We start from the raw sequence: 27,368 nt of genomic DNA on the forward strand, positions 1-27,368 counted from the left end.
GGTCAGGCTGGTCTCGAACTCCTTACCTCAAATGATCCACTGGCCTTGGCCTCCCAAAGTGCTGGGATTACAGGCATGAGCCACTGTGCCTGGTCACCTTTTATTACTTTTTTCAAACCTTTAAAAAATTTTTTTTTTGTTATATTTTAAGTTCTGGGATATGTGTGCATAAAGTGCAGGTTTATACATGTGCCATGGTGGTTTGCTGTACCCATCAACCCATCATCTACATTAGGTATTTCTCCTAATGCTATGCCTTCCCCAGCCCCCGACCCCCTGACAAGCCCCAGTGTGTGATGTTTCCTCCTTGCGTCCAGTGATATCTGATGTATTGCTTACTGAACCTATACAGAGTTTGTATTTTGAGTATAAACAAGTTAATTGCCTGCTAAAACAAAACATCAACAATCTTCAGAGCAATATAACAGAACCCAGATTCCCTACAACTTATATCCATAATGTTCAGGATACAATCTAAGTGACATATAAAGATCAGGAAAATGTGATTTCTTAGTAAGGGAAAAGACAATTGATAGATACACACTCTAGGATAAACCATTGTTAGAATTATCAGATGAGGACTTTGGACTTTTAAAACAATTATTATTTCTATGCTCAGTGAGATAACGAAAAATGTGCTTGTGTATAAAATTATTTTCAGATAATAGAAAACAACAGGAGTGTGTCACTAATGGAGCTGTGTTATAAGGGATGCTAAAGAAATTTAGAGCTTTCTTTAAGGTAGTTTCAAAAATATTTTGTTATAAGGCTTATGAGTAAAATGAAAATATAAATTAAAAACAAATTTTAGAACTGAAAAATAAAATGCTTACATTTAGAACTTGCTACATAGGCTTAGTGCGTGATAGAGAAGACAGAAGAAAGAAACAGTGACTTTTAAAAATTCATTTTTCAAATTTCAAAGTTAGAAATTATTTGATTTGAAAAAGTAAGAGGAAAAAGCTGTTTTAAATGAGTACAATGTTAGGGACATGTGGCATAATTTTATATGAGCAAACATAAGGGCAATTTGAGTCTCAGAAGGAGAGAAAAGAGAGAGAATGGGAAAGAAAAAGAATTTGAAGAAATAATGACTGAACAGTCTCCAAATATTGCCAAACATATAAATATACAGATTCAAGAAACTCAGCAAACCTAAAACAGGATAAATTTGATGAAAAGAACACCTAGGCACATATTATAGTCAAACTGGTGAGAGGCAAAGATAAAATAAAGAAAAATGGCAAATTATACTCAGGAGAACAAGTTGAATTACGGTAGACTATTCATCAGAAACTATGGAGGCCAGAAAACAATGGAATAATTTATTTAAAGTACTAAAAAGAAAACAAAAAGCCAACACAGGATGCTACATCCTGTGAACATGAACTTCAAGAATGAAGATGAAATAAAATTATTTTCAGATAATAGAGAACAACAGGAATGTGTCACTAATGGAGCTGCCTTATAAGGGATGCTAAAGAAATTTCTTTAGAGCTTTCTTTAAGGTAGTTTCAAAAATATTATTTTGTTATTTTATATTTTATTAATTTTTAGATTAATAAATTTAAATATTTATTGGAAGGAAAATGATATGATAGTGAAATCAGACTTTTAGAAAAGAATAAACTGATAAATATCTGGGTAAATGTAAAAGACCATTTTTCTTCACTTATTTAAATTGTGCATTTGACCAGTTGAAACAAAAATTACAACACCATCTCATGGAGTTTATATGTAGAGAGGTGTAATACATATGACAATGATAACATAAAGACCAGTTAAGGTTAGTAAATGGACCTATACTGTTGCAGGATTTTTACATGTTACATAAAGTTATACAGTAGACAGAAAATTAAAGATGTATGTTGTAATCCCCAAGCAACCACTAAAAAGATTAACCATAATAGCTAAAAATTGTTAAAGTTTACCTATTTATCAAAAGATAAATTTAAATTGACCATTTAGCAGTGGATAAATTAAAATTGATTTAAAAAATAATACAAAAAAATCACAAGCAGAAAAGTTATTGCAAAGGGAAAAAAGCAAAGGTGATAATTAGAAAACAAATAATAACGTGCTAGACCCAAATGCAACTATATTAATAATTACATTAAATGTTAAAGGACTGAACATTCTACTTAAAAAAAAAAAGGTTATTAGAATTGATAAAAAGGCAAGCTCCAACTGCAATTGTACAAGAGGTACACTTTAAATATAAATACACAAAAAAGTTCAAAGTAAAAGTATGTAAGATGTACCAAACAGTAAGAATAAGTAGAATGCAGTGGTGTTATTAATATTAGCTAAAATGAACTGCAAGAAAAAGGATATTGTGAAAGAGAAAGGAGATTTTCTGATAATAAGAGTGGCATCAGAAAGATATAACAATCATAAATAACTATTAGGTAACTGTAGACTTCCAAAATATAAAATGTAAAAATTGATAGGAGAAAAAGGAGAAATATATATTTTCACAATCATAGGAGGTTTTAACATTCTTGCCTCAGCAGTTGATAGAAAAACTGGACAAAAATATCAGTAAGGACCTAAGAGGATTTGAACAACATCAACCACTTTGCCTTAATTAATATTTATAGAACATCATGCAACAACTGCAATATACATATTCTTTTCAAGTACACATGCTGAGACATTTTAAAATAAGTTTTAATAATTTTAAAATATCATAAGCCTAAAGAGTATGTTCTTTGACCTTAATGGATTTAAATTAGAGATCAGTAAGATATCTAGGAAAATCCTGTATATTTGAAAATTAAACAACATTCTTCTAAATCATTTGTGGATCAAAAATTAATCAGAGGAAACTAGGAAACATTTCAAATTTATCAAGAATGAAAATGTAATATATTAAAAATGTGTGCAATACTATTAAAACAGTGCCTAGAGGACATTTACAGCTATAAATGTTCATAGTAGGAAAGAAAAAAGTTCCAAACACAATGATTTCAGGAAGCTAGAACAAAACAGTAATGTAAATTCAAAGTAGATAGAAGAAATTAGTAATGATAAGAGGAAAAATCAATAAAATAGAAAAAATAAACAGAAAAAATTAAGAAAGCTCAAGCTGTTATTTGAAAAGAGCAACATGATTGACAACCTTCTACCTAGACTGGTCAATAAAAAGGAGAGAACACAAAGTACCAATATTAGATCGTATACATATGAAATACATAAGAAAATGTTACAAACAACTTTATGTCAATAAATTTGACAACTTTGATGAAGTGGATAAATTCCTTGCAAACTACAACTTACCAAAATTCACATAAGATGAAACAAAGTCTGAACAATCCTATGTCTGTTAAAAAATTGACTTTGTCATAAAAAATATTCCCACCAAGGAATATCCAGCCTTGGATAGTTTAACTGGTGAATTCTATCAATATGTAAAGAACAGATAATACCAATCTTATGCAAATTTATTTAGAGAAGGAAGAAATACTATGCAATTTGTTTTATAAGACATAATTTTGATACCACACCCTGGCAAAAAATTCATAAAAAGGTGTGTTAAAAACTAATGTATTTTATGAACATAGCTATAACAATTCTCGGTAAAATATTAACTAATTAAATATAACAATATACTAAAAAGATAATATATCATGTGTGATAGTTAATTTTATGTATCAACTTGCCTGGGCCTCAGTGTGTGCTGACATTCGGTCAAGCATTATTCTGTTGTTTCTGTGAGGGTGTTTTTGGATGAGATTAACATATAAGAGGGTAGACTGAGTAAAGCAGATTGCCCTTCCTAACATGAGTTGACCTCATTCAACCAGTCGAAGGCCTAACTAGAACAAAAAGGCTGACCCCCTCCCAAGTAAGAGAGAATTATTTTTGCCTGTCTTTGAACTAAAACAATGGCTCTTCCTGGGTCTTGAGCTGTCAGCCTTCAAGTTGGAAGTACAATATTGGGTGTTCTGGATCTCCAGCTTGCTGATTTACCCTGCAGATTTTGTGACTTGTCAGCCTTCATAATTATGTGAGCCACTTCCTTATAATAAATCTCTTTCTTTATATGTATATATCCTATTGGTTTCTCTGGAGAATCCTGACTCATATGTTGGGCTTATCCAAGGAATGCAAGATTAATTCAGCATTCAAAAATTAATTAAAAGAATTGCCCATATTTAAAAACAAACAGAAAATCATACAGTCATCTTAATAGATATATAACAAACATTTGACAAAATTCAACACTTATTCATCATAAAAACTCTCAGCAAGCCAGAAACAGAAGGGAGCTTCCTCAACTGGATAAAGGGCATGTGTGAAAAACCAATAACATCAAGCTTAATGGTGAAATATTGAATGTTTTTTCCTTAAGACTGGGAGCAAGACAAAGATGCTTGATCATACATTCGTCAACATTGTTAAGATGTTAATAGCAAATGACATGATTGTCTAAGTAGAAAATCCTAAGGATCTGTAAAGGAGCTACTGGAACCGATAATGAATGTTGCAAGGTCACAGAATACAAGGTTAATGTAAAAAACATTATATATACACATATGCATATATGCACATATACATAAATATATACATAGAGAGAGAGAGAGAGAGACAGAGAGACAGAGCGAGGGAGAGAGACACTAGCAGCAAACCACCATTGGAAAATAAAATAATTTTTTACAATAGCACATAACATATAAAATACTTAGTAGTAGCTTTCAAAAACAAATGCAACTCATGTTCACTAAAGATTACATAGTATTGTTGATTATAGAGGACCTAAATACATTGAGAGATATACTGTCATCATGTAGTGGAACACTCGGTATTATAAAGATGTCAAATCTTCCAAAATTTATTTATTGTTTTAATACAATTCCAATCAAAATTCCAGCAGAATTATGTTCGAAATTGCCACGATTATTATAAACTTTATATAGAAATGCCAAATAATACTTTTTAAACAAAGAAGGTTAGAGGACTCATATTTCTTGATTCCAAGCATGCTTAAGTTACAGTATTCAAGGCAGCATTTCACTGGTGAAAGATGGACATAACTATGGGACAGAATTGAGAGTTTGGAAATTGACTCATCAACTGATTTATGACAGAGGTGCCAAATTAATTCAATGGGGAAAAGAAAATATTTTCAACAAATGGTTTTGGAACAATAGGAAAAGATAACTTTGACCCTTATCACATACCATACTCAAAAAATAGCTCAAAATTGGTTATAAACCTAAATGTAAAAGCTAAAATGGCAAGAATTCCAGAGGAAAATACTGAAGTCCTTGGAAGTAGGTAGAGGTTTCTCAGATAGGAGACAAAAAGCATGAAGCATTTTTTTTGATGATAAATTGAAACTTTATAAAAATTAAAACCTTTTGCTCTTTGGAAGACCATTAAAAAAAAGCAGGCCAAGAAATTGGAGAAATTATTCACAACACTTATGTTTTACATAGGTTTTGAATCCAAAATGTGTAAGGTACTTTTATAACTCAATAATAAGTAAACAATTCAATTTTAAAATGAGAAAGGTTTGAAACAGACATTTCCCTAAAAAATGTATACAAATGGAATATAAGTACATGAAAATGTGCCTGACATAATTAGTCAACAAAGAAATGTAAATTAAAACCATGATGAGATACCACTACATATCCATCAGAAGAATGGCTGAAATTAAAGACTGATTAGAGGAGGCAAAGAAAAACTGAAAATGTTATACACTAGTGGTCAAATGTAAAGTGATACAGCCACTTTCACAAGTATTTGGCAGTTTCTTTTTTCTTTTCTTTTTTTTAATTGAGATGGAGTCTCGCTCTGTCACCCAGGCTAGAGTGCAGTGGTGTGATATCACCTCATTGCAACTTCCACCTCCTAGGTTCAAGCAATTCTCCTGTCTTAGCCTCCTGAGTAGCTGGGACTACAGGTGCATCCCACAACACCCAGCTAATTTTTGTATTTTTAGTAGAGATGGGGTTTCACCATATTGGTCAGGCTAGTCTCGAACTCCTGACCTCAGGTGATCCATCTGCCTCAGCCTCCCAAAGTGTTGGGATTACAGGCATGAGCCACCATGCCCGGCTGTCAGTTTCTTATAAACATTCAGCTGTCTTATAAACCAGCCATTCTGCTTCTAGGTATTCACCCCAGATAAATGAAAACATATGTGTCTACACAAAGATTTATGTATGAATACCCATGGTAGCTTTATTCACAACAGTCCCAAACTAGAATCTAATAACTTGAATGTCCGTTAGCTGGTAAATGGATAACAAATTGTGGTATGCTCATATGATAGAATACCACTCAGCAATAAGAAAAAATGAACTATTGATGAACCACTCTGTAGATGAATTGTAAATCATTATGCTGAGTAAAGAAAAGAGTACATTTTGTATTATGTATATGTGTGTGTCTATGTATATACATAGAAACACGTGTGTATATAGTATCTATGTTAATATATAATGTGTATGTATGTGTATATAGTATGTATTATCTATTATATTTTAAAATAATGTGTGTATATTTTAAATGTGTGAATATTTTAAATGTGTATATATGTATGTATATACACATACATATATACATCATCTATATATACACATACACACATATTTAATATATAATAAATATATGTGTATCTATGTATGTCTACATGTATATAATATGTGTATATATGTATGAAATATGTGTATAAAATATATAAATATTGAAATATATAATATATATTAAATATTTGAAATATATTATATATTATATACTAAATACATATGTGTATACTTTATGTACATATGTATAAAACTAGAAAATTCAAACTATTTTAGATAGACATAAGCCAGATCAAACTTTGCCTGGGAATAGGTTTGAGGGTGATGGAAGTATTTGGTGTCATGATTACAGTGGTATTTTCAAAAACTTATTCAACTGTTAAACTCATTACATTCTGCAATTTATGTAAATTGTAAGCAGTTTATTCTATGTAAATTATACCTCAATAAAGTCGTTAGAGGCAGTAAAAAGATCAGTGATTCGCAGGAGTTGAGGGAAAAAAGAGGGGTGAATCGAAGGAGCACAGGGGATTTTAGGGTGCTGAATCTATTCTGTATGGATATTGTGATGGTGGATACATGGCATTATGCATTTGTCAAAACTGGTAGAACTGTGCAGCATGCCCAGTGAACCTTAATGTAAACTATGGACTGTAGTTAACATAATGTATCAATATTGGTTCACTAGTTGTAACAAATGCGCCACATTAACACAAGACTTTAAAAATATGGAAACTGTGCAGGAAGAGAGGTAACATGAGAACTAGCTATACTATAAGCTCAATTTTTCTGTCAACCTAAAACTCTATTAAAAAACAAGCTATTTTTAAAAAGATGGAATACCTGTATCCAATGTGAAATATGGATTATTAATTTACCTCCTAGGATTATTTTCAAGTTAATTCTTTCTTAAAACTCTGAATTCATTTGGAGAAAAGAGCATTTTAATACAATTTTCAGTTTCATTGAATTTTTTCCTTGGAGTTATTTTTCCAAATGATATGTGTATTCCATGTATCATATTCCTAATAAATGATTTTCTTACTCCTTAGCTTTCATTTATTCCTTATTTAAAAAGCTCACCTTAAAGACCCGAATTAGATTAGAAATGTCAGAAATAGTTAACTGATTTTCATTAGCAGTGGCAAAAAAAGAAACTGATTTTTACTTTCCATTTTTGACTTCCATCCTTTTTTCTCCATGGTTGTCTCTAAAAGGGAGTTTCGAACCTTGGTAATTGAAATGGTGATGGCCACAGATATGTCTTGTCACTTCCAACAAATCAAAGCAATGAAGACTGCTCTGCAGCAGCCAGAAGCGTAAGTGTGTTTGTGGCTTGTGCTTTTGTTTGTATAGGTGTTTGAATGGGTTCTTGTCTATGTGGCTGTCCCTTTAAAGAGCATCTCCTTTGACACAACTTTATAGAGTGTTCTTATGCAACGGTGATGTTTGAAGGAGAAAGCATAAAAGTTGTACCTATCACAATGAGGTATGTTCTCATCAGGGTTGAAAAAAATAATAGAGGCAGCATCAGTTGTCCCCAGTGAGAATTTAAAATAATTCCCTGTGGGAAACTAAATTATCAGAGATCCCCAATGCAGAAGCAACAAATAAAAGTCAGTGACTCTTGGATTCTTGCTGTCTTTTTGAAGGAGGCAATCATTCCAGAAATGGATTTGAGTCCAGAGAGTCCAATTCCGTAAATATGGAGACCAAGTTAATGAGTATCCCAGCTGTAGGATGAAATGATGTCTTTTCCTCAATTTAGCTGAAGTGGGGTTTGAGATGGAAGAATGAAAGAGATTAAAAACTTAATGATTTTTAAAAAACTCTTACTGAGGTTCTGAAGAGTGTGGTCATCATGTGTTTGGGTGCTTTTGGTTTACAGCATTGAAAAGCCAAAAGCCTTATCCCTTATGCTGCATACGGCAGATATTAGCCATCCAGCAAAAGCATGGGACCTCCATCATCGCTGGACAATGTCACTCCTGGAGGAGTTCTTCAGACAGGTACCTTGTTGCTCTCTCTCCATCAGGGCTGTCATCATTGGATATTTTATGAATTTTATATCTCAGCAATGCTAGGATAAGGACTATTGAGATTACAGTAATTTTGGAGAGGGGAGGGGGGCTCCACAGATTATTTTGCTTCTTGGTCATGTGATATTTGAATCTCACCTAAATACTGATTTTTAGGACATTACGGTATTTTTATCCTATGCATTTCTGTTGGGGGAAAGAATTTCCTTGTGGCAGTCTTTTGTCAAAATGTCATTTGAGAGGTTCTTTTACTTTTTTTTTTTGTAGTGGCTCGACAAAATGACAGTTACTTTGGCATCACCCTATAGGATTAAGATGTTAATCTTGAACTCATGTCTCTATTATAATTGGTTGGGTTGTTTCTTTCTAGTGGACAAGTCCATGATGCAAAATTCCAAACCAGATGTGGCAATTTGGGGTCAGGAAATCACTAGAAACTACTATTCCAATTATATTGAAACTTCACTATATCCTAAGTTCCAGAGTTGTGTTGTCTATAAGAATAGGCAGGATCAGTCTGGTGCGGTGGCTCATGCCTGTAATCCCAGCACTTTGGGAGGCCGAGGCAGGCGGATCATGAGGTCAGGAGATTGAGACCATCCTGGCCAAGATGGTGAAACCCCATCTTTACTAAAAATACAAAAATTAGCCGGGCGTGGTGGCAGGTGCCTGTAATCCCAGCTACTTGGGAGGCTGAGGCAGGAGAATCGCTTGAACCTGGGAGACGGAGGTTGCAGTGAGCTGAGATCGCACCACTGTACTCCAGTCTGGCGACAGAGCGAGACTCCATCTCAGACAAAGAAAAAAAGAATAGGCAGGATCTTTAATTATTATAAATTGTTTAAAAACAAATTTTAAAAATGCATAGAACTGGAGAAATAAAAAGGAAATAAATGCATAGCACCAGGACCGAAGTCTTTCCAACTCAGGCATGTGTGCTAACCTTATCTCTAGAGGTGCTGCCATTCAAACATCTGCCTCCAGATATGCGGGCCTGAGATTGAAGGCATGATACATAGATTTGGGGACCTAAATTATAATTAATTCAAGTTAATACAGCTAATTCAGTTAATTCTTGCTAATTCAAGAAAAGAGGTTCAACAGTATGGATTCAGAGACTTCTGATTCCATAAAACACTACTTAATAACACGAGTCACAACTTCTTCATGCAAACTGATGAGAGATGGGCTCTTTTGCTATTTATTTAGATTTCTAAATAAATTTAGATTGTGATAATTCTTACTCTTATATTTCAAGTTTGAATGGAGAAATTGTAGAAGGCACCTGTGTGTGTGTGCGTGTGTGTGTGTGTTTTCCTTCTGAAGCTGTACATACTGTCTAGTAATGAAGTGGGGCTAGAGTTAACAGCACATTAAACAAATGCCAGAAGACTCTTTATTGGAGTTTATTCCAACTGATTTATGGCCTGAGTCTAATCAAATTGCTTCTCTAATTCCCTACAGTCTTATCTATGATTTATGTTGGGGGAGCGGGGGGAGGGAGGGATTTAGGATAAGGTTGGACCAGATGTTTTCTTAAGACCCTTTTGTTAGGAAATGCAAGGCATTTCCTTCACTGTGTCTATGGTGCATAGGCACACATGCACACACACACACACCGCAGCACCCCCCAGCTACTATATGTGTATGTCAACAGGTACCCTATTTAATTTATGGTTAATTCTCTTTGCAGAGTCATTGCTCAGCCTCCCAGAGTAGTTCTCAAAGGGGACTCCATGGCGTGGGGGGAACTAGAACTATACAGGTGACTCTGCAAAATCATACTTCACCAAGAGCTTCTTTTGAGCTATTTTTCCAAAGGCTGTTTTCCTAATAGTAGTAGGAGGATGTTCTCCAAATCTCCACTCCCCCTGTCATATGCTTTCTTGGATAATACTTTTGCAATATCACCCTGTACTAGTCTGTTCTCATGCTGCAAATAAAGACATACTCAAGACTGGGTAATTTATAAAGGAAAGAGGTTTAATTGACTCACAGTTCCACATGGCTGGGGAGGCCTCACAATCATGGCAGAAGAGTAAGGGGATGTCTTACACAGTGGCCAGCAAAGAGAGAGAATGAGAACCAAGCGAAAGGGGTTTTTCCATTATAAAACCATCAGATCTCATGAGACTTATTCGCTACCATGAGAACAGTATGGGGAAAACTGCCCCTGGGATTCAGTTATCTCTCACCAGGTTCATCCCACAACATGTGGGAATTATGGGAGCTACAATCTAAGATGAGATTTGGGTGGGGACACAGCCAAACCATGTCATTCCACCCTGACCCCTCCCAAATCTCATATTCTCACATTTCAAAACCAATCATGCCTTCCCAACAGTCCCCCAAAGTCTTAACTCATTTCCACATTAACTCAAAAGTCCACAGTTCAAAGTCTCATCTGAGACAAGGCAAGTTCCTTCCACCTGTGAGTCTGTAAAATCAAAAGCAACCTAGTTACTTCCTAGATACAATGGGGGTATGGGCATTGGGTAAATACAGCCATTTCAAATGGGAGAAATTGGCCAAACAAAGGGGTTACAGGGCCCATGCAAGTCCAAAATCCAGCATGGCTGTCAAATCTTAAAGCTCCAAAATGATCTCTTTTGACTCTGTGTCTCACATCCAGGTCATACTGATGCAAGAGATGGGTTCTCATGGTCTTGGGCAGCTCTGTCCCTGTGGCTTTGCAGGGTACAGCCTCCCTCCTGACTGCTTTCATGGGCTGACAATGAGTGTCTGCTGCTTTTCCAGGCACATGGTGCAAATTGTCAGTGGATCTACCATTCTGGGGTCTGGAGGACAGTGGCCCTCTTCTCACAGCTCCACTAGGCAGTGCCCTGGTAGGGACTCTGTGTGGGGGTTTCAACTCCACATTTTGCTTCCACACTACCATAGCAGAGGTTGTCCATGAGGGCCCTGCCCCTGCAGCAAATTTTTGCCTGGACGTCCAGGTGGTTTCATACATCCTCTGAAATCTAGGCAGAGGTTCCCAAACCTCAATTCTTGACTTCTGTGCACCTGCAGGCTCAACACCATGTGGAAATCTCCAAGGCTTGGGGCTTGCACCTTCTGAAGCCATGGCCTGAGCTGTACCTAGCCCCTTTTAGCCATGACTAGAGCATCTGGGATGCAGGGCACCAAGTCCCTAGGCTGCACACAGCAGGGGGTCCCTGGTCCCAGCCCACAAAACCATTTTTTCCTCCTAAGCCTCTTGGTCTGTGATGTGAGGGGCTTCCAGGAAGGTCTCTAACATGGCCTGGAGACATTTTCTCCATTGTCTTGGCTCCTTGTTACTTCAGCAAATTTGTATAGCTGGCTTGAATTTCTCCTCAGAAAATGGGTTTTTCTTTTCTGTTGCATCATCAGGCTGCAAATTTTCTGAACTTTCATGTGCTGTTTCCCTTTTAAAACCAAATGCTTTTAACAGCACCCAAGTCACATCTTGAATGTTTTGTTGCTTAGAAATTGTTTCTGCCAGATACCCTAAGTCATTTCCCTCAGGTTCAAAGTTCCACAGATCTCTAGGGCAGGGGTAAAATGCTGCCAGTCTCTTTGCTAAAACACAGCAAGAATCATCTTTACTCCAGCTCCCAACTAGTTCCTCATCTCCACCTGAGACCACCTCAGCCTGGATGTCATTGTCCATATTATCAACATTTTGTTCAAAGCCATTCAACAAGTTTCTAGGAAGTTCCAAACTTTCCCACATTTTCTTATCTTCTTCTGAGCTCTCCAAACTGTTCCAACCTCTGCCTGTTACCCAGTTCCAAAGTCACTTCCACATATCAGGTATCTTTACAGCAGAGCCACACTCTACCAGTACCAGTTTACTGTATTAGTCCATTTTCATGCTGCTGATAAAGAATACCCAAGACTGGGTAATTTATAAAGGAAAGAAGTTTAATTGACTCACAGTTCCACGTGGCTGGGGAGACCTCACAACTGTGGTGGAAGACAAAGGAAAAACAAAGGGATGTCTTACATGGCAGCCAGCAAAGACAGTGAATGAGAACCAAGTGAAAGGGGTTTCCCCTTGTAAAACCATCAGCTCTTTTAAGACTTATTCACTATCATGAAAACAGTATGGAGGAAACCGCCCCCATTATTCAATTATCTCCCACCGGCTCCCTTCCCCAACACATGGGAATTATGGGAGCTACAATTTAAGATGCGATTTGGGGAGGGGAATGCAGCCAAACCATAATATGCCCTCTACAGCTAGGAGTATTTGGTCCATGGCTAAAGGATAGATAATAGCTAACTCATATAAGTTTGTGGTATTAAAGCGATTCTTTTTCTAATTATGAGAAAGTAAAAATGAATTACTTAAACATATGAACATTTTTTCCTTGTAAAGGAAAACTTGTTTGCACATACATATACTCAAATAAAAATGTGCTAGAGGCAATATGAAAATAACCATATTGAATTTCTTGCCTGTTGGGAAGGGACTGTTAACTCATTGGACTGGAACTATTTTTTAGTAGTTATAATTCAGTAAATTATTTTTATTGACTTAATATTTTAACCTAGATGCCATAAGCTATAGTAAGTAACACATGTAAGAGAAATGTTGCCTCAGTTCTTAACTATAGATTTTAAATTGGACAATTCAAATGGGAAATCTCAATGGCACTATAGAGTGTTTTTAAAACTTACATTTGGAAAGTTGGGTTACATTTTAAAATAAGGGCATAGTCTCAGTGCTGATGGGCCACACATTCCACGGTTTGCTAAGAGAGTAAGTTACATCTTCAGTTTTATAACCGTAATTTACAAAATCGAAGCCACTGCCTCAGGGTACTTTTTGATGAAGTACTGACTTTAAAGAAGTATAAGTTCACCTTGTTGGTAAATATATCATGTAAAAACAATGAGGTTCATTTTCTTTGTATTGCTCTACAATTTTATATTTTGCAAACATCTCTTACAATTATTTTAATTTAATCCGTGTCTGTGGTATTTTTCCCATTTTTATTTATTACACGTGTTGGTGAGTTTTTTCCTTTGTTCTTTATGAAATTATCAGATTGTTTTATTGTTTCTCCTTTTGTTTATAGTGCCTTCGCTGGTCTTTTTATTTTTATCAACTCAGTTGTCCTTTGAGCTGCTTCCAGCACAATCTGCATTAATGTAGTAGTTCTAGTTTTCTTCTCTTTTCAGTGTCTTTCCTGTGCTCTGCTAGGTCTCATTCCCCTGAGCCCTTGTTCTTAATAATTTCAGGAGCTTCTTTCTGTTAGTAGTGGTACCATTTATCTGATGAGTGTTCCCCATCTGTTGTTTGTTTGAAGTTCTTTATTCCTGCTTCTGCTGCTGATGGTATAATACTTCCTTCTCCTCCCTTTGCTCTTTTTCTTTTATCTCTTCCTTTCTCTTCTTCTTCTTCACCTTTTTCTTCTTCCCCTCCATCTTCTCCATCATCTCTTTGTCCTCCTCCTACTCTTCCTTCTGCCCCTTCTCCTCCTCTTGTCTTTTCTTCTTCACTTTATTATTATTATTTACCATCTTTGAGTGAAATGTGTTCTTTTCAGACCAGATTTGCAGATTTGTACCACAGGGCAATCAGAGCAGTAGTATTCTAAGCTATCTAGAATTGTCCTTCGTTTATTATGAGGGTCCTATGAAGTGGTGTGTGTGTGTGTGTGTGTGTGTGTGTGTGTGTGTGTGCCTTTACTTCTTCCTTACTTTTGTAGGGCCTCTTGCAATTCAATGTCTATTCTCTACCTAGCCTCTTGGCATCTTGCCTCATTCCTCTCTGATATTTACAGCATTTGGCAGCCCTTTCTCATATAGTTTTGATTTTAGATTACAGATTTTCCCCAGGATGTGTGATTGCATTTCTGTTTCTTACTCTCCTTATTTTTGAGGTGATAATTTCTGAAAGAGCTAAAACTTTACTATGCTATCTTAAATCCAACATCACAATGCCTTTCTCATATGTTATATTTGTGCCTTCCACCCCTGGGAAAGAAGAATATACATTGCTGTGCTTTGTTCAACCTGATCCTTCTGTTGCTTTCCCAAACATTTCCTTTTTTTTTTTCATTTCACCTGAAAAGACTCACTTGAGATATTGCCAAAATGTCTTTGGAAGCTCTTGCATTGACAGGTGCCATCTTCTCTGTGAACTTCCAATACAGATGGAGCCCTTGTTTCTTTTGACTGGTTTGCTGCCTACATATAGCTACCCCCAAATGTATAACAACACACATAAATGGAAGTTTTGAACTCACTCATGTAAAGTATAGGACTCATGTTTCTTGATTGGCAGGTGGTTCTATGATAAGCAATGATTTTAGACCGTATTCTGCGTCTACGTGGCTTCCAAAGTGCTTGTCTACCTCAAACCAGCAAACCGGGGAAAACATGGAGAAGTAGGCATAAGAGATGTTGTAGGCCTGAAATGTGGTAGAAATGCATCCCTTCTCTTGTTCTGTTATTGAGCACTAACTGGCAGTGATTCTAGGCAATGGAGTCTAGCTGTGTAGACAGGAAATGGAGGAGGAGAAGAATAGGGGTTTGGTGAACAGCTACCTGCCTAACTGCTCTCTTTAGTTTGTCTGTCATGAATGTCTGAGTGGCCAAGGGAACTTGAGTGTTTCTAACCAAATTAGTCTTTTCATTTATTCAACAAATATTCATAATCTTCCTTCTGCATACCAACTACGTGACTTTATCAGTTGGAGTTATCTTAACCCCTACCGCAAGAATGATATTTATTTTTCTGAGCTGTCCTGGAAGAAAAAAAAATGAGTAAGTTTTTAAAAATCCTTTGTGTAAATAGAGACTTTTGCCCTCTTTTGAAAATGTTGACCTCTTCAATAAGGGGAAAGTGTATGAATAATTTTAAGCTATAGCTATAGAGTCATACAGTACTGTGTTATCACTCAAGTTGGACTCATGAGTAGAAGTTTATTCCTCTACATTATTATCAGCACTTTTTTTTTCAATTCATAAGTATATCTGCTTTCCAAAGGGAATTCAATTACCTCTGTTTTAAAAATAAGCTTTTATTAGTTGAGTCTACACAGCTCAATTAAATACAAAGCATGTAAATTATGTGTATATTTGGGTATGGACAAGTTTGTGGAATTAGGAGTTATTTAGTATCAGGTGATTGTTCAGTAATGAAATCCAAATTAGTGTTTATACTTTAATAGTCAAATGGAGAGTGTTCAAAGCCTCCCCATTAAAATGTACTGACAGAACAATTTGTATCCCTGCTACATGGGAATAAAAAGGGTTTTATTTGTTTTAGCTGAACTATCCTACCAAACGATCTACACCACTAGAATTTATGTTATAAATACACTTCCTTTTCTACATATCACCTAGATAGAAATCACTCAGGAGGAAATCATTTTTATCATGCTGCTTGAGAGAGCAGTTTTCAGTAGAGTGTGCTTGAAATAAAGAAGCCATTGTGTCCACTGGGGTGTCTATATAGGAAGAGGGTGCAGAAGGAACTGAGCCAGTTAGGGACTATTCCTGAGACCCTTGGATGTCCCCAGCTCCCATTGTGACCCCACTGTTGAGCTTCCTCAGACACACAGTCATTTTCCGTCCTTTCAGTTAATGCTACATGTGAGCCAACATCCGTTCTCTTTGGTAGCATGCCTTAGAAGGAAGAATTATCCAGTTTTGAACCAGGCCTGGTTGCAGGTTGTTACTACCCTTTATTTGCTATTAAATTAACTTATTGACAGTACTTATTACAATCAAAGTGTATTAGATGAATAAATTCACTAAAGGTTTCTTGAATCTTGATCTTAAATATTAGAGCCACCTTTTGGGAAGCAACAGTAGTTCTTTTTATTTATTTACATGCATTTTTTTCTTTCATCCTTATAACCCTATGAGGTAGAGATTACTATCCCACATTTAGCAAGTGATAAAAACTGAAATGTATGGAAGGAAAATAACTTACCTATGATCTATCTCACATCTAGTAGGAGAAAGGGATTCAAGCACAAGTCAGTAGCTATTATCCTGAGCCAGTAAAATGAATTAGCACAGCTTCACTACTATATGAAGGGCGACATTTTTTTTTCTCCTTCCTCTGGGGGTATGACAAGTATTAAGCCTCTGGCCCAAGTTTTTAGAAAACATCTCCATCATTATTTGGACTTTTTATAATACTTATTATGGTGATGCTTTTTGGTGAGATTGAGAATATATTGGTCAGACAATTGTGTTTTATTGTTGTCTAACTTCATAGACATAAGCAATTATTTATTCTGACTCTTTTTGGTCCACTTTTCATTATGGACTGGTCTCTGAGGTTAAGAACCCAGAAGCACTTGCTCCAAGTGTGTGTGGCTTTAGGTAGCACTAGGAGAATCAATCTGAATCAGTCCAGTTTGAATTTTAGTTTCAGACACTGCACACATCCGGGAGGAGTTCAGTAGCTAGACAAAGGCCACAGGTTGACCCAGGATGACTTGAGAAAACACAGAAATTCTGCCTTCAGTGCTGGCTGCAGGCCACAAGACATATTGCCTGTTGCCTTATTTTCCATGGAGGTCCTAGTACTGCCCAATGAAGCTTTCTTTACAGCAACATGAAATTTGCAGTTGGGTAGAACTATTGAATTCCAGAGGGCTTCAGCCTTTTGTTGTCTTTTATGTAGAGAAGCAGTCTCCATAAAGACTTATTATATAATGTAATTGTAATAATTAAAATAAAGACCAGTGACCTCCATGGCAGCAGAAGTCACTAAATGAAATCTGGGTGACCCAGCCTACTGTTCCTTAATTTACTATGACCTTTTATTTTTCCAGGGTGACAGAGAAGCAGAGCTGGGGCTGCCTTTTTCTCCTCTGTGTGACCGAAAGTCCACTATGGTTGCTCAGTCACAAGTAGGTACGTGTTTGCCAGCTCTTTGAATAGAAGGAAGCACCAAAGCAGGAAGCCTGTAGAAGTAAGCACAGATGATCCCAGCGGTTCTTTGGCTGGGAAACTGGCTCCATTCTGCCATGTTGTGCTCATGGCTCTGCCTGATTTGATTTATGGAACCACTGTCAATTCTTCTCCCTGGAATGTGGCTTGTTCGTGGGAGAATTGGACAATGACACTCTTGGTGTCTCTGTCATTTCCTGTCAAGAGAAAGAGGGGGCCCCAACTTTCCAAGGAGATAACAAGTGTCATTGGCAGGAAGCCCATTCTACTCCATCCCTCCATACTGCATGCAGGACTGTAAGCTGACAAGGCATTTCTACTCACTGATGCTTCTTCTAGCCCTGTTTTCAGGATAGCCCCATTTCCTGGTTGAATCTACTTCCATGAATGGATCTTTTAAAATGTTTTCTTCCTTCTTTCCTGTCTTCCTTCCATCCTTTCTTTTCTTTAAAGCACTTTTTTTAGGTAAGGATAACTTTTGAATTGCTAATAACCATATTATATGCATTTAAAAAATCTTCATCTATGGGAGAGGACACCAGTGCCCTATCTAAATTAAATGTTGTCAGTGATCTCCACCTTTGAAGAGTCTGAAATCATTTAAGAAAATTCAATAAGAATTAGGTATTTTTGTACTTGTGTTTTGAGTGCTTATGCTTTTTTTATAATGTATATTGAGTCTTCATATATTGGGCACTGCTAGACATGATGATAGATGTTATAGGAACAAAGACAAATTATACATTGTACCTGCTCTCAAAGACATTAAACCAGTATTGGGTGATGGGCAAAATATTACAAAAACAAAAATCTATTAGAATGTTATAATGCTAGGGTAGAGTTTTGTACACAGTACAATAAGGTACACAACAGAGTGTGTGAACCATTAGGTTTATTAAGGGGTAATATTTGAGTTGAGTCCCAAGAAGTGAGTAGGCATTGTCTGGGCAAATGGTGATCTGTGTCGGAGGTGAGCTAGGGGTGGGTAGAAGGGTATTCCAGGTGGAGAATGTAGCATATACAAAGCAGGGAAACTTAAAACTGCCTGGTATGGTCAGCAAATTCTAAACATTTCCATATGGCAAGAACATTGGGTACAGAGTAGGATGTAATGAGGGACGTATCAAGACCAGATTTTATATAGTGTTAATAATAGCATGTGTTTATACTTTCTTGTAGGAAATGAGGGCATATCTAAAGAATTTTAAGTGAGGTTAAAAATACATAAATTTATGTTTTAGCCTGTGGGCTTAATCTGGCCTACCACCTGTTCTTGTAAATAAAGTTTTATTACAACACAGCTAAGTGCATTCATTTACATATTGTCTATGGCTGCTTTAGCACTTCAGTGGCAGAGTTAAGTGGTTTTGATAGAGATGATATGGCCTGCAAAGTCTAAAATAACTATCTGGTCCTTTACAGATAAAGTTTGCCAACCCTGTTTTTAGAAGATTTCTTTGCCAGTAGCATAGAGGATTAATTGGAGGATTTTCTGTAAGATTAGAGGCAAGGAAAGTAGTCGAGTGCCTCCTAAAGGATTACAAAGAAGAGATGATGAATATCAGAACTAAGGTAGTAACAGGGCCTCTCCAGAAGAGAGGTGGCACATAAGGTGTCAAGGATTTGGCTGAACGCAAAGCTGAGATAAAGGCAGAACTTTAGAATAAGTGGTTGGACCATGATCCCATTTATAAAGGTTATGGGGAAGCTTATGAGTTAGTTCTGGTTTGGACATCTTGAGCTTAATTTGTCGGGAAAAAAAAGGAAAAAATGGTGTCACCAAATACTTTAGTTTCAGCTTAAAACTACACTATAATTAACCATAATACACAATACATACTACACATACACAATTACAACACTGTATTAACCATAATACACTTTTGGCTATCACCGTTTCCTTGTCAATCAGGATACTATTGGTATTTGGTTGAGACAATTCTTGTTTTGTCAATTACATTGTGGGACTTTTAACATTCTTTACTGCTGAGCATTAATGCCAGCTTTACCTCTACCTGGGCCATTGTGAAAACTAAATATGCATTCATACATTTCCAAACACGCCCTTCGAAGGAGAATGGGCAACATTTCCTCTGGTTGATATTTAGTTTCCTTCCAGTTTTCATGTGGCTGTGTAATGAATTACCACCATCCCCACTAGCTTCAGCTCCTATTTTTTCTCCTGATTGTTGCAGAACATTTGGGTGTCTGAGCTGTTGGGACAATCTCTGTAGCCCGACTTCAGCCATCTCTCTAGCATGGTGATCTCACAAAGTTATAGTTCTAGGTCTGAGCCCTTTTCCACTTTCCAATCCTGTTTCTTCCAACTCTGTTTGCCCTCTCCCATCTAGATGTGCCCCCTGTACCTCAAAGTCAGCAAATCTGAAACTGAGCCCATTGTCTTTTCTTGGCCATATTCTCCTTCTATTTTCTGTTTTCCCTGCTTTGTTGTTGGAGTGTCTTTGGCAGATCCCATACAGAGGCAGTACCACCTCCTGCTGTGCAGGTATCTGTGCCTGCTTCGCATTTCCAGTTTATAGTGGCACTGGTTCCAGCCTTCTTTATCTTTTGTCTAAACAATTGCAATAGCTTCTAAATGATTTTCTCATCCTTCTCCCTTCCTGCTTTCTTCCTTCTTATCTATCTTGCCAGATCAACTTTCCAAAGAACATTTAAAAACTCTTATGACAATGCGGCTCAAACATCTCCAGGAGCCTCCAGTGTCCACCTAAGTCCCAACCCTCTATCTGAACACTTAGAAGCCTCCCTTCCTAGAGCTGTCGATAACCTGCCTTCCCAAGCTTTCCTCCCCCAAATCCAAAAGAATCCCTACTCCCTAGTCAGTCCTCAGACACATCTTACACCCTCCCATCTCTGTCACTTGGCTTTTTCCATTCCCACTGCCCAGAGTGAATAGCCACATCTTCCTCTCCACCCATTCTTAAAGGTTCAGCTCAAATGTCACAACTTCAGGCAGGTTGTGTTATTCAGTCTTGGTCTTTTACACAGCTCTTATCACAGCGCTTGTTCTGTAGTGGGTGTTGAGTATGTATTTCTTAGGCACTTTATTGAACTGTATCCTGAGAAGTCATAGGAAGTTATGTAGGAGAAATGAAACTGACATGTAATATTCAAATCAAGGAATACATAAAGTAAATAAGATCAACCCATTCTCTTTTAATCTGATCTGGAACTTCTAGATCAGTTTCTTCTGGAAAGTATGGAAAGGCCCAAGGTAATATGTGGTTCCTCTGAAGCATTGCTCTTTCTCTTCAGGTTTCATTGATTTCATCGTGGAACCCACCTTCACTGTGCTTACGGACATGACTGAGAAGATTGTGAGTCCATTAATCGATGAAACCTCTCAAACTGGCGGGACAGGACAGAGGCGTTCGAGGTCAGTGGGGAAGCTTGAGGGCTGAGGGTGAGGTTGGACTGTCCATGAGGATAGAATTCATCTTTTGCTGGGGATGGGGATGGTATTTCATAAAGACATTTGCCTTAGCTCCTTCTCATAAAAATTTGTCTGCCTCTTTCCTTTTCTCAGAGGAGTTGAAATTGTATTATCCGTACTCTCCAAGCTAAACTGTAAGGGGTGACCAAGGTCTAAATCACGACCAGCGGGCACCTGGTGCTGCCCTTCCACCACCCCATTTGCTGCATGTTTACCTGCCGTGCCCAGACAATCCTTGCTCATGTAATACTCCATAAAGACAGTACCACTCATCGAGAGTACTTACAAAGAAATGAAACTGATTTTCATTTCAAGGTTTGCACAAAGAACGAAGTAGAGAAAAAGAATTGAAAGCTTGAAATTACCTTCTACCACCACATCATTATATCAAGGGCAGATCCTCATCACTTACTCCTGACCTCATCACTTACTAGCTGTGCAATCGCAGGCAAATTATCTCACTTCCCCCATCTGAGAAAATGTGGATTATAATACTCAGAGGTGGCTGGGAAGACTAAATAAGTTGTTAAATCTATGTTAAACCTTACAACAGGATCTAGAACAGAGGAAGTGCTAGCTACAATAAAGTCTTTATTAGATATACTACTACTATTACTACTACTACTAATCTCCTTGTTCACATAAAACAGTGGGCTTTGTCATAAATGAGGAAGAAGAGAAATGGAAGGAATAGGAAAAGGAGAAGCAAAGAGCAGGAAAAGGAGTAAAGAAAGACAGGCGTTAGGACACGGGACCCCAGGGATGCTCCAGATGGATAGACCCTCTTAAGTTTGCTAACAAGGAGGACAGAGCCCCCTGCCAGAGTCCCCATGGCTCCACAGCTCTTCAGGCAGTGACTGAAATATATCCTGCTTGTCTAGTCCATCGTGAATTTGTATTCCTACCAGTCGCTTCTTTAACCACTTGGTAGCGGTAGTTACTTCTTTGAGATTTTCCAGAAAGATGGTGCTTTCTAATATTTACAGAGTTACCCATAAGGTCTTTTGCATGACCTAGTCCCTCACAATCTCCATGCTGTCCACATTTCCATCTTCTTCCAGCAACTTAAGGAAATTATCACTTCCCCTGGACTTGGGTATGCCGGGATCAGAAAGACCCTTGCAGGGGAAAGGTAGAGCTGGAAAGAAAGAGGAGCAAGTTGCTAGGTAACTTGGAAAAGTGGTCAGTGTGGAAGCAGGTAGGTGAACTGTGGAATTAAATAGATGTCCCAGTTCAAATTAGTCAGTTTCAGAGAACAGAGCAGAGAAAATTCACATGAGGGGATTCTGGTTATTGGGAAAAAAGAAGAGGCCAAATAGCAAAGAAGAAATATGAAGAATATAGAGACTCTTGAGACTGCAATGTTGATGTTTTTCCTGCTGAAAACTCAGAATTTCCCACCGGTCATATGTTGGAAAATAGAATAATTACAAACCTCAGGATCCAGAAATTTCACAGCAATAACTTTAGGAGTGCTAACCATTCCTCCCCTGGGCTTGCTCATTGGCAGACATTTTCCAAACACTAACTCTCTTCTTTGTTATGATTTTTTTGTCTTCCAGTTTGAATAGCATCAGCTCCTCAGATGCCAAGCGATCAGGTGTCAAGAGCTCTGGTTCAGAGGGAAGTGCCCCAATCAACAATTCTGTCATCCCGGTTGACTATAAGAGCTTTAAAGCTACTTGGACCGAGGTGGTGCACATCAATCGGGAGAGATGGAGGGCCAAGGTACCCAAAGGTAACATGCCACAGACCTGTCCAAACCAATTCAGCATAAAACAAGGTTGTCTTCTCTGAGTTATGTGTGTTACAAATAAAGCACGGTTGCTCAGGATGCAGATTCAAATTGCTGAATATTAGAATCTACCATCTTTTGATCTTCATAATATCTACGAATCAATGCATGATAAAATGCAGCAGACCTGCAAGCCTCCTGATGTGATTCCCTTTATGCTGTGAGACTAAACTCCTTTTTTCTGGTATGAAGACTCTACAGGACATGGGTGTTATTATTTCTTGATTTCTGCTAAACATCTTGTCGTTTTCACTTGATGTCATGTGGCACAACTGTGAGGCTTTTATTTCTTCCTTTACCTAAGTAAAGACCCGCTAATAGCCACCTTGCCTTGGCCATTATGTTGGGATATAAGGAGCTTTAATTTTCTTACAGGCATTTTTATATTCCTTTCATATTCTCAGTTTCCCTTCACTCATTGCTCAAACCATATAACTGATCTTCTGAGATGATGGTAAATTGTCGGTAAACAGAAATTCCCTGAAGCAGACATCATCAAAACTAAAAATTGTGGCCCTTGGTACTATCAACAGAAAAATATGGAAATTTGTATGATTTGGGAAGCTTAAATTCCTTTGTTCATATGTGCATTTGTGACTACTGAGCATGTCCTCCATGATCAGTACATTCTATATTATCATACTAGGGAGAGATGCCCTTGTGCACAGGTAGCACAAACCCGAGATAAGGGGTCTGACACTGTGATGCCTGATTCCAGGTAGGGACAAAGACATGGTGGCTCTGGGAGCCCAGTGAGGGGACTGGGCTTCCTGGAGGTGAGCCTTCAACAAGAGTCAGTTTTTGCTAACATCTATTGCATGCCTACTGTGTGCCAGGCTGTGCCCGGTGCCCAGCGTACAGAGATGAGTAACAGACATCCTTGCCCTCAAAGCTCACAATCTTGTGGTGGGGGAAGGGAAGAGACATTACTATAGAATTTCATTCAAAGGAAGAATGGAAGTTCAACCAAAGCCCTGAAGTTGCCATCAGCACCACCAGCCTAAGCCCTAGGCCCTCACATCAGACAAAAACACATCATCCTCTCCCCAAACACAACATCTCACATTTTTACCCTCCTAGTGTCAGTATACCAGGTGAGAAGGGTGGGGATGGTGGGCAAAAGCATGTTCTAGCAGTGTTGGTTCCCATACATCAGGTTGGGGCTGGGGGTTCTGCTTCTACTGTAGGAAAGAAGCAGCCTCACTGTTGGAGTTATTCAAAGGCTTGTCCACAAAATTCTGTCCAATTTTGTGACTTGTCCATAAAATTCCATTCAAGTGGCTGCTCATTTCAGGTGAGGCAAAGGGTTTATATTTTTGGCACTTTTAGGGCATAATTGAACCCTTATCGTTTCAGGACAGATGTTGCACCCTGAGCTGTGGAGGGAGCCAACACCTCTTCCATATTTTAAGTGCACCCTCTCCTAGTCCATTCAAATGCTTTAAACATTTGAATCCTCCCTGTCGGCAGGCGTTGCAAGCAGCGATGGCAGCTACTGCATCATCTGCAAAGAAACACTCTCTTATAATCAATTACACTCATTACACTTGAAAATTCAATTTCTGACAACATGCAATTTAAAGAGGTACTTCAAAATAATTTGTTTGCAATTATCTGGATTACTAAAATTAACTTCAGAAACTAATCACCTGGGGAAGCATTTGACAGTTTCAGGAGGAAACTGGCCCTTTAAAAAGATAAATAAACAGCTAATAATTTTTAAATGCATTAGGTATGGGGATAGAGATAACTGTATGTTTGAACTATTTTGGAAGCACAAAGAAGTTGTCTGTAGCCCTGCTTGGGAGTTTGGGAAGGCATCATGTAGCAGACTTCTGGGATTAAGACCTGAAGGAGGTGTTGTATTTAGAAATGGGAACAAGAAGAAAGGGGTTGGGCAAAGGCACAGAGCCTGATGTTACGAGTATTTTGTGGGAGAATAGTTTGGTTATCAGGGCACATTTCAATTAGCAGGGAAGGGGAGAGAGAATTGAGTCTTGACTTCCAAGGTTTTTTTTTTTTTTGGCAAATTCAGATAGGTTCTTTGAGACTCACTTTGGGGATGATAATGTACATCGCAGAATTGAGGGTGAATAGAAATAATACCTATAAAGCACTGAGAAAGGAGCCTGCACAAGGTTGGTACCTAAGTAGTAGCTGTTATTTATGCAAATTGGAAAAGAAGGTTAGAGGTTTGAATACAAAGTTAAGGTGGTGGTGAAAATAGCAACCTGTAACTAATATTTTATAACATTCTTAGTAGCTAAGTAATGCTGTTGACTGGTTGACTGGTGCTAATAAGAAATCTAGTTCGCATCTGTTTTCTGTTGGTGGTGGCTGTTTTGTTTGTTGCTCTTTTTTTCCAGATGACCCTGATTTCAAGAAAGGCTGTCCTCCATGGGGCACTTGAACATGTATTGTTAGTAAATGCACTGGAAATGGGTCTTGGTTTTGTTAACCAACCTGATTTACAAAACTAGGTAGGCAAGAGCTGATAATTATTAGGAAAGATCAAATAAATATTTTGATAGTCCTTAGAGTTAAAAATCACTATTCCCACCCAAGATGTATGGACATAACAATTTTCAAGTCTGATCAATATTGATTAATTTCCATTCAGTATTCAGTACTTTTTTTAACACTTATTTTCTGGCGTAAGACTAACATGTTTAGGTTACAAATGCTGAAGTATAAAATATATATATAAAAGAAAATGAAAATTATGAATTACCTCTCTAGACATATATAACTGTTATTAAAATTCTGATGTTATTCTTTTCAATTTGCTTTTCTGTACATATGTATAAGTAAAAATTTTGCCGACACATTGGGATCATAATATAATATTATCTTGTATTTGGCCTTTCTTTTGAATATTTTATTCTGATACTGAATGTTGTGATTTACAATATCTAATTATTCATTTGCATATTTTTCTCATTTTTGAGTTTGTAATGTTGATTGAAGTTTTCTGTCAGCTGGAGCACTTCTTTCTTTGACTAAAATTTTCAGGAAGCAAGAACACCTTCTATGTTCTTAAATGTCTAGAAGCACCTTTCTTTTGTTCTTGTATAGAACTGAGATTTGAACTAGTCAAAATTTATGTAGTATTTTGGGTTTTCTGATCAGTTTCTCTCTCTTCTATGTTTTTTCTCTCTCTTTCTCTCTCTGCTTGTAGGTAGTTTAAGTAGGCATTTCAGAAAATTATATCAAGGGATAATTAGCCCAATACGGTTTTTAACTGAGACCCTATAGTATCATTATTCAGGAAGACAAAGAAATCAATGTATTTCCCCAAAACTGTACGGACATGCATTATGGGGTAGAACTGGCTCTCCACTGGGAGGAAGCAAATTTATGGATCTTGAGGGCTCTGCTCTACCTTAACTCTTAGCTGCTTGCTCTTGGCTGTTTTCATCACAAGACCCAACACCACAAACAGTCTGACATGGGAAGCCAAAGGAAACAGAAATGAACTGCACATCTCTTGCTTTCTACTAGTCAAGAAGCCTAGTAGGTGCTAAATCTAAGACCGGAAAAGTGAATTATCTGTAGACTTGCTGTCATTGGAACCTGTGAGCATGTACAAAATAATTGCTCTCAACTCCTTTTTCTTGTTGTACGAAAATTTCATCTATACTGATCATTTCACCCAGAAAATATAAAGGAATTTGATTGCAATTAAAAAGACCTACCTCCTGTCAATGTATTTACTGTTTTCTTATTTATGTGCTTGCTTGTTCCAGTCTACAAATTTTGAGTTGTACCACTTTGGGTGTCATGCAGTCGATCACACTAATGTCAGCTATCTCAGAGATGTGACTAAGAGATAGAAATCAAGTAGAAAAGCTGCAGGACCATCTGCTGGAACATGATTGCTGTAGAGAAATCATACAGTAGGATAGGCTCTTATCTGATTTGATCATGATGTCAGAAGGGCTACCATTCATTCATGTAAACTTGAATTGCCCGATAGCTACAGTTGAGGAAAAATCAGGTTTGTTTCTGAAATATACCCCCCGCCACCAGTTTTTTGTAGGTTTTTTGCTAGATTTCCTGGGGAAACTGTCAGACTCAGTTGTCAAATGAATTTCTCTTGCTCAGATAATGTTTTATACTCTCTTATAGCAAACCAGAATTTAATACCTTCAGTTTTTATCAAAATTATTTCCAACTTGGGGTTATTTTGAATATTGAAAATTTGCCATGGATTCAGTGGGGATTCTGTGAGGGGCTTATAAATTATTTTCTAAAATTGATACCAGGTTCTGAGTATGAATGAATTCTCCTCTTCCTTGCCTCAGTTTCCCACTCTGTAGTAAAAATATTCATCTTTTTACTTACCTACATTATAGGTTAAGGAAACTAACATTTGTCAGATGACTACTCTTTCAGGATAAGACTTAGAGTTTATATACTTTCTGTATTTTATGCCTGTCTAAATTGCTGAGGACTGATGAAGATATATACAGATAAGTTTACACCAGCATATAGGATAAATCACAACCATAGGGTACATTTCATTTAGTCAACAAATACTTCGAGTGTATGCTACGTTCCAGGCACCATGCTAAGCACTGGGAATTCAGTAGCAATGATAACATTTAAACCCCATCCTCAGTCACTGAAGAAGGATGAGA

The 27,368-nt window shown here is 37.3% G+C and overlaps 1 protein-coding gene across 5 annotated transcripts in view; it reads left to right on the plus strand.

Moving 5' to 3' along the window:
- PDE1C (phosphodiesterase 1C) overlaps positions 1-27,368 on the plus strand; it is a 586,050-nt gene that overhangs the window by 485,116 nt on the left and 73,566 nt on the right. For all 5 annotated transcript variants that reach the window (XM_032758380.2, XM_058445830.1, XM_032758382.2 and 2 more), the window contains 5 exons: positions 7,754-7,855; positions 8,425-8,545; positions 17,362-17,443; positions 20,756-20,876; positions 22,496-22,671. In XM_032758380.2, the coding sequence (XP_032614271.1) occupies positions 7,754-7,855; positions 8,425-8,545; positions 17,362-17,443; positions 20,756-20,876; positions 22,496-22,671 (602 nt within the window). The remainder of the gene's footprint in view (positions 1-7,753; positions 7,856-8,424; positions 8,546-17,361; positions 17,444-20,755; positions 20,877-22,495; positions 22,672-27,368) is intronic.

Source organism: Hylobates moloch, unplaced genomic scaffold (assembly GCF_009828535.3).
Source record: "Hylobates moloch isolate HMO894 unplaced genomic scaffold, HMol_V3 SCAFFOLD_1, whole genome shotgun sequence".
NCBI lineage: Eukaryota > Metazoa > Chordata > Mammalia > Primates > Hylobatidae > Hylobates > Hylobates moloch.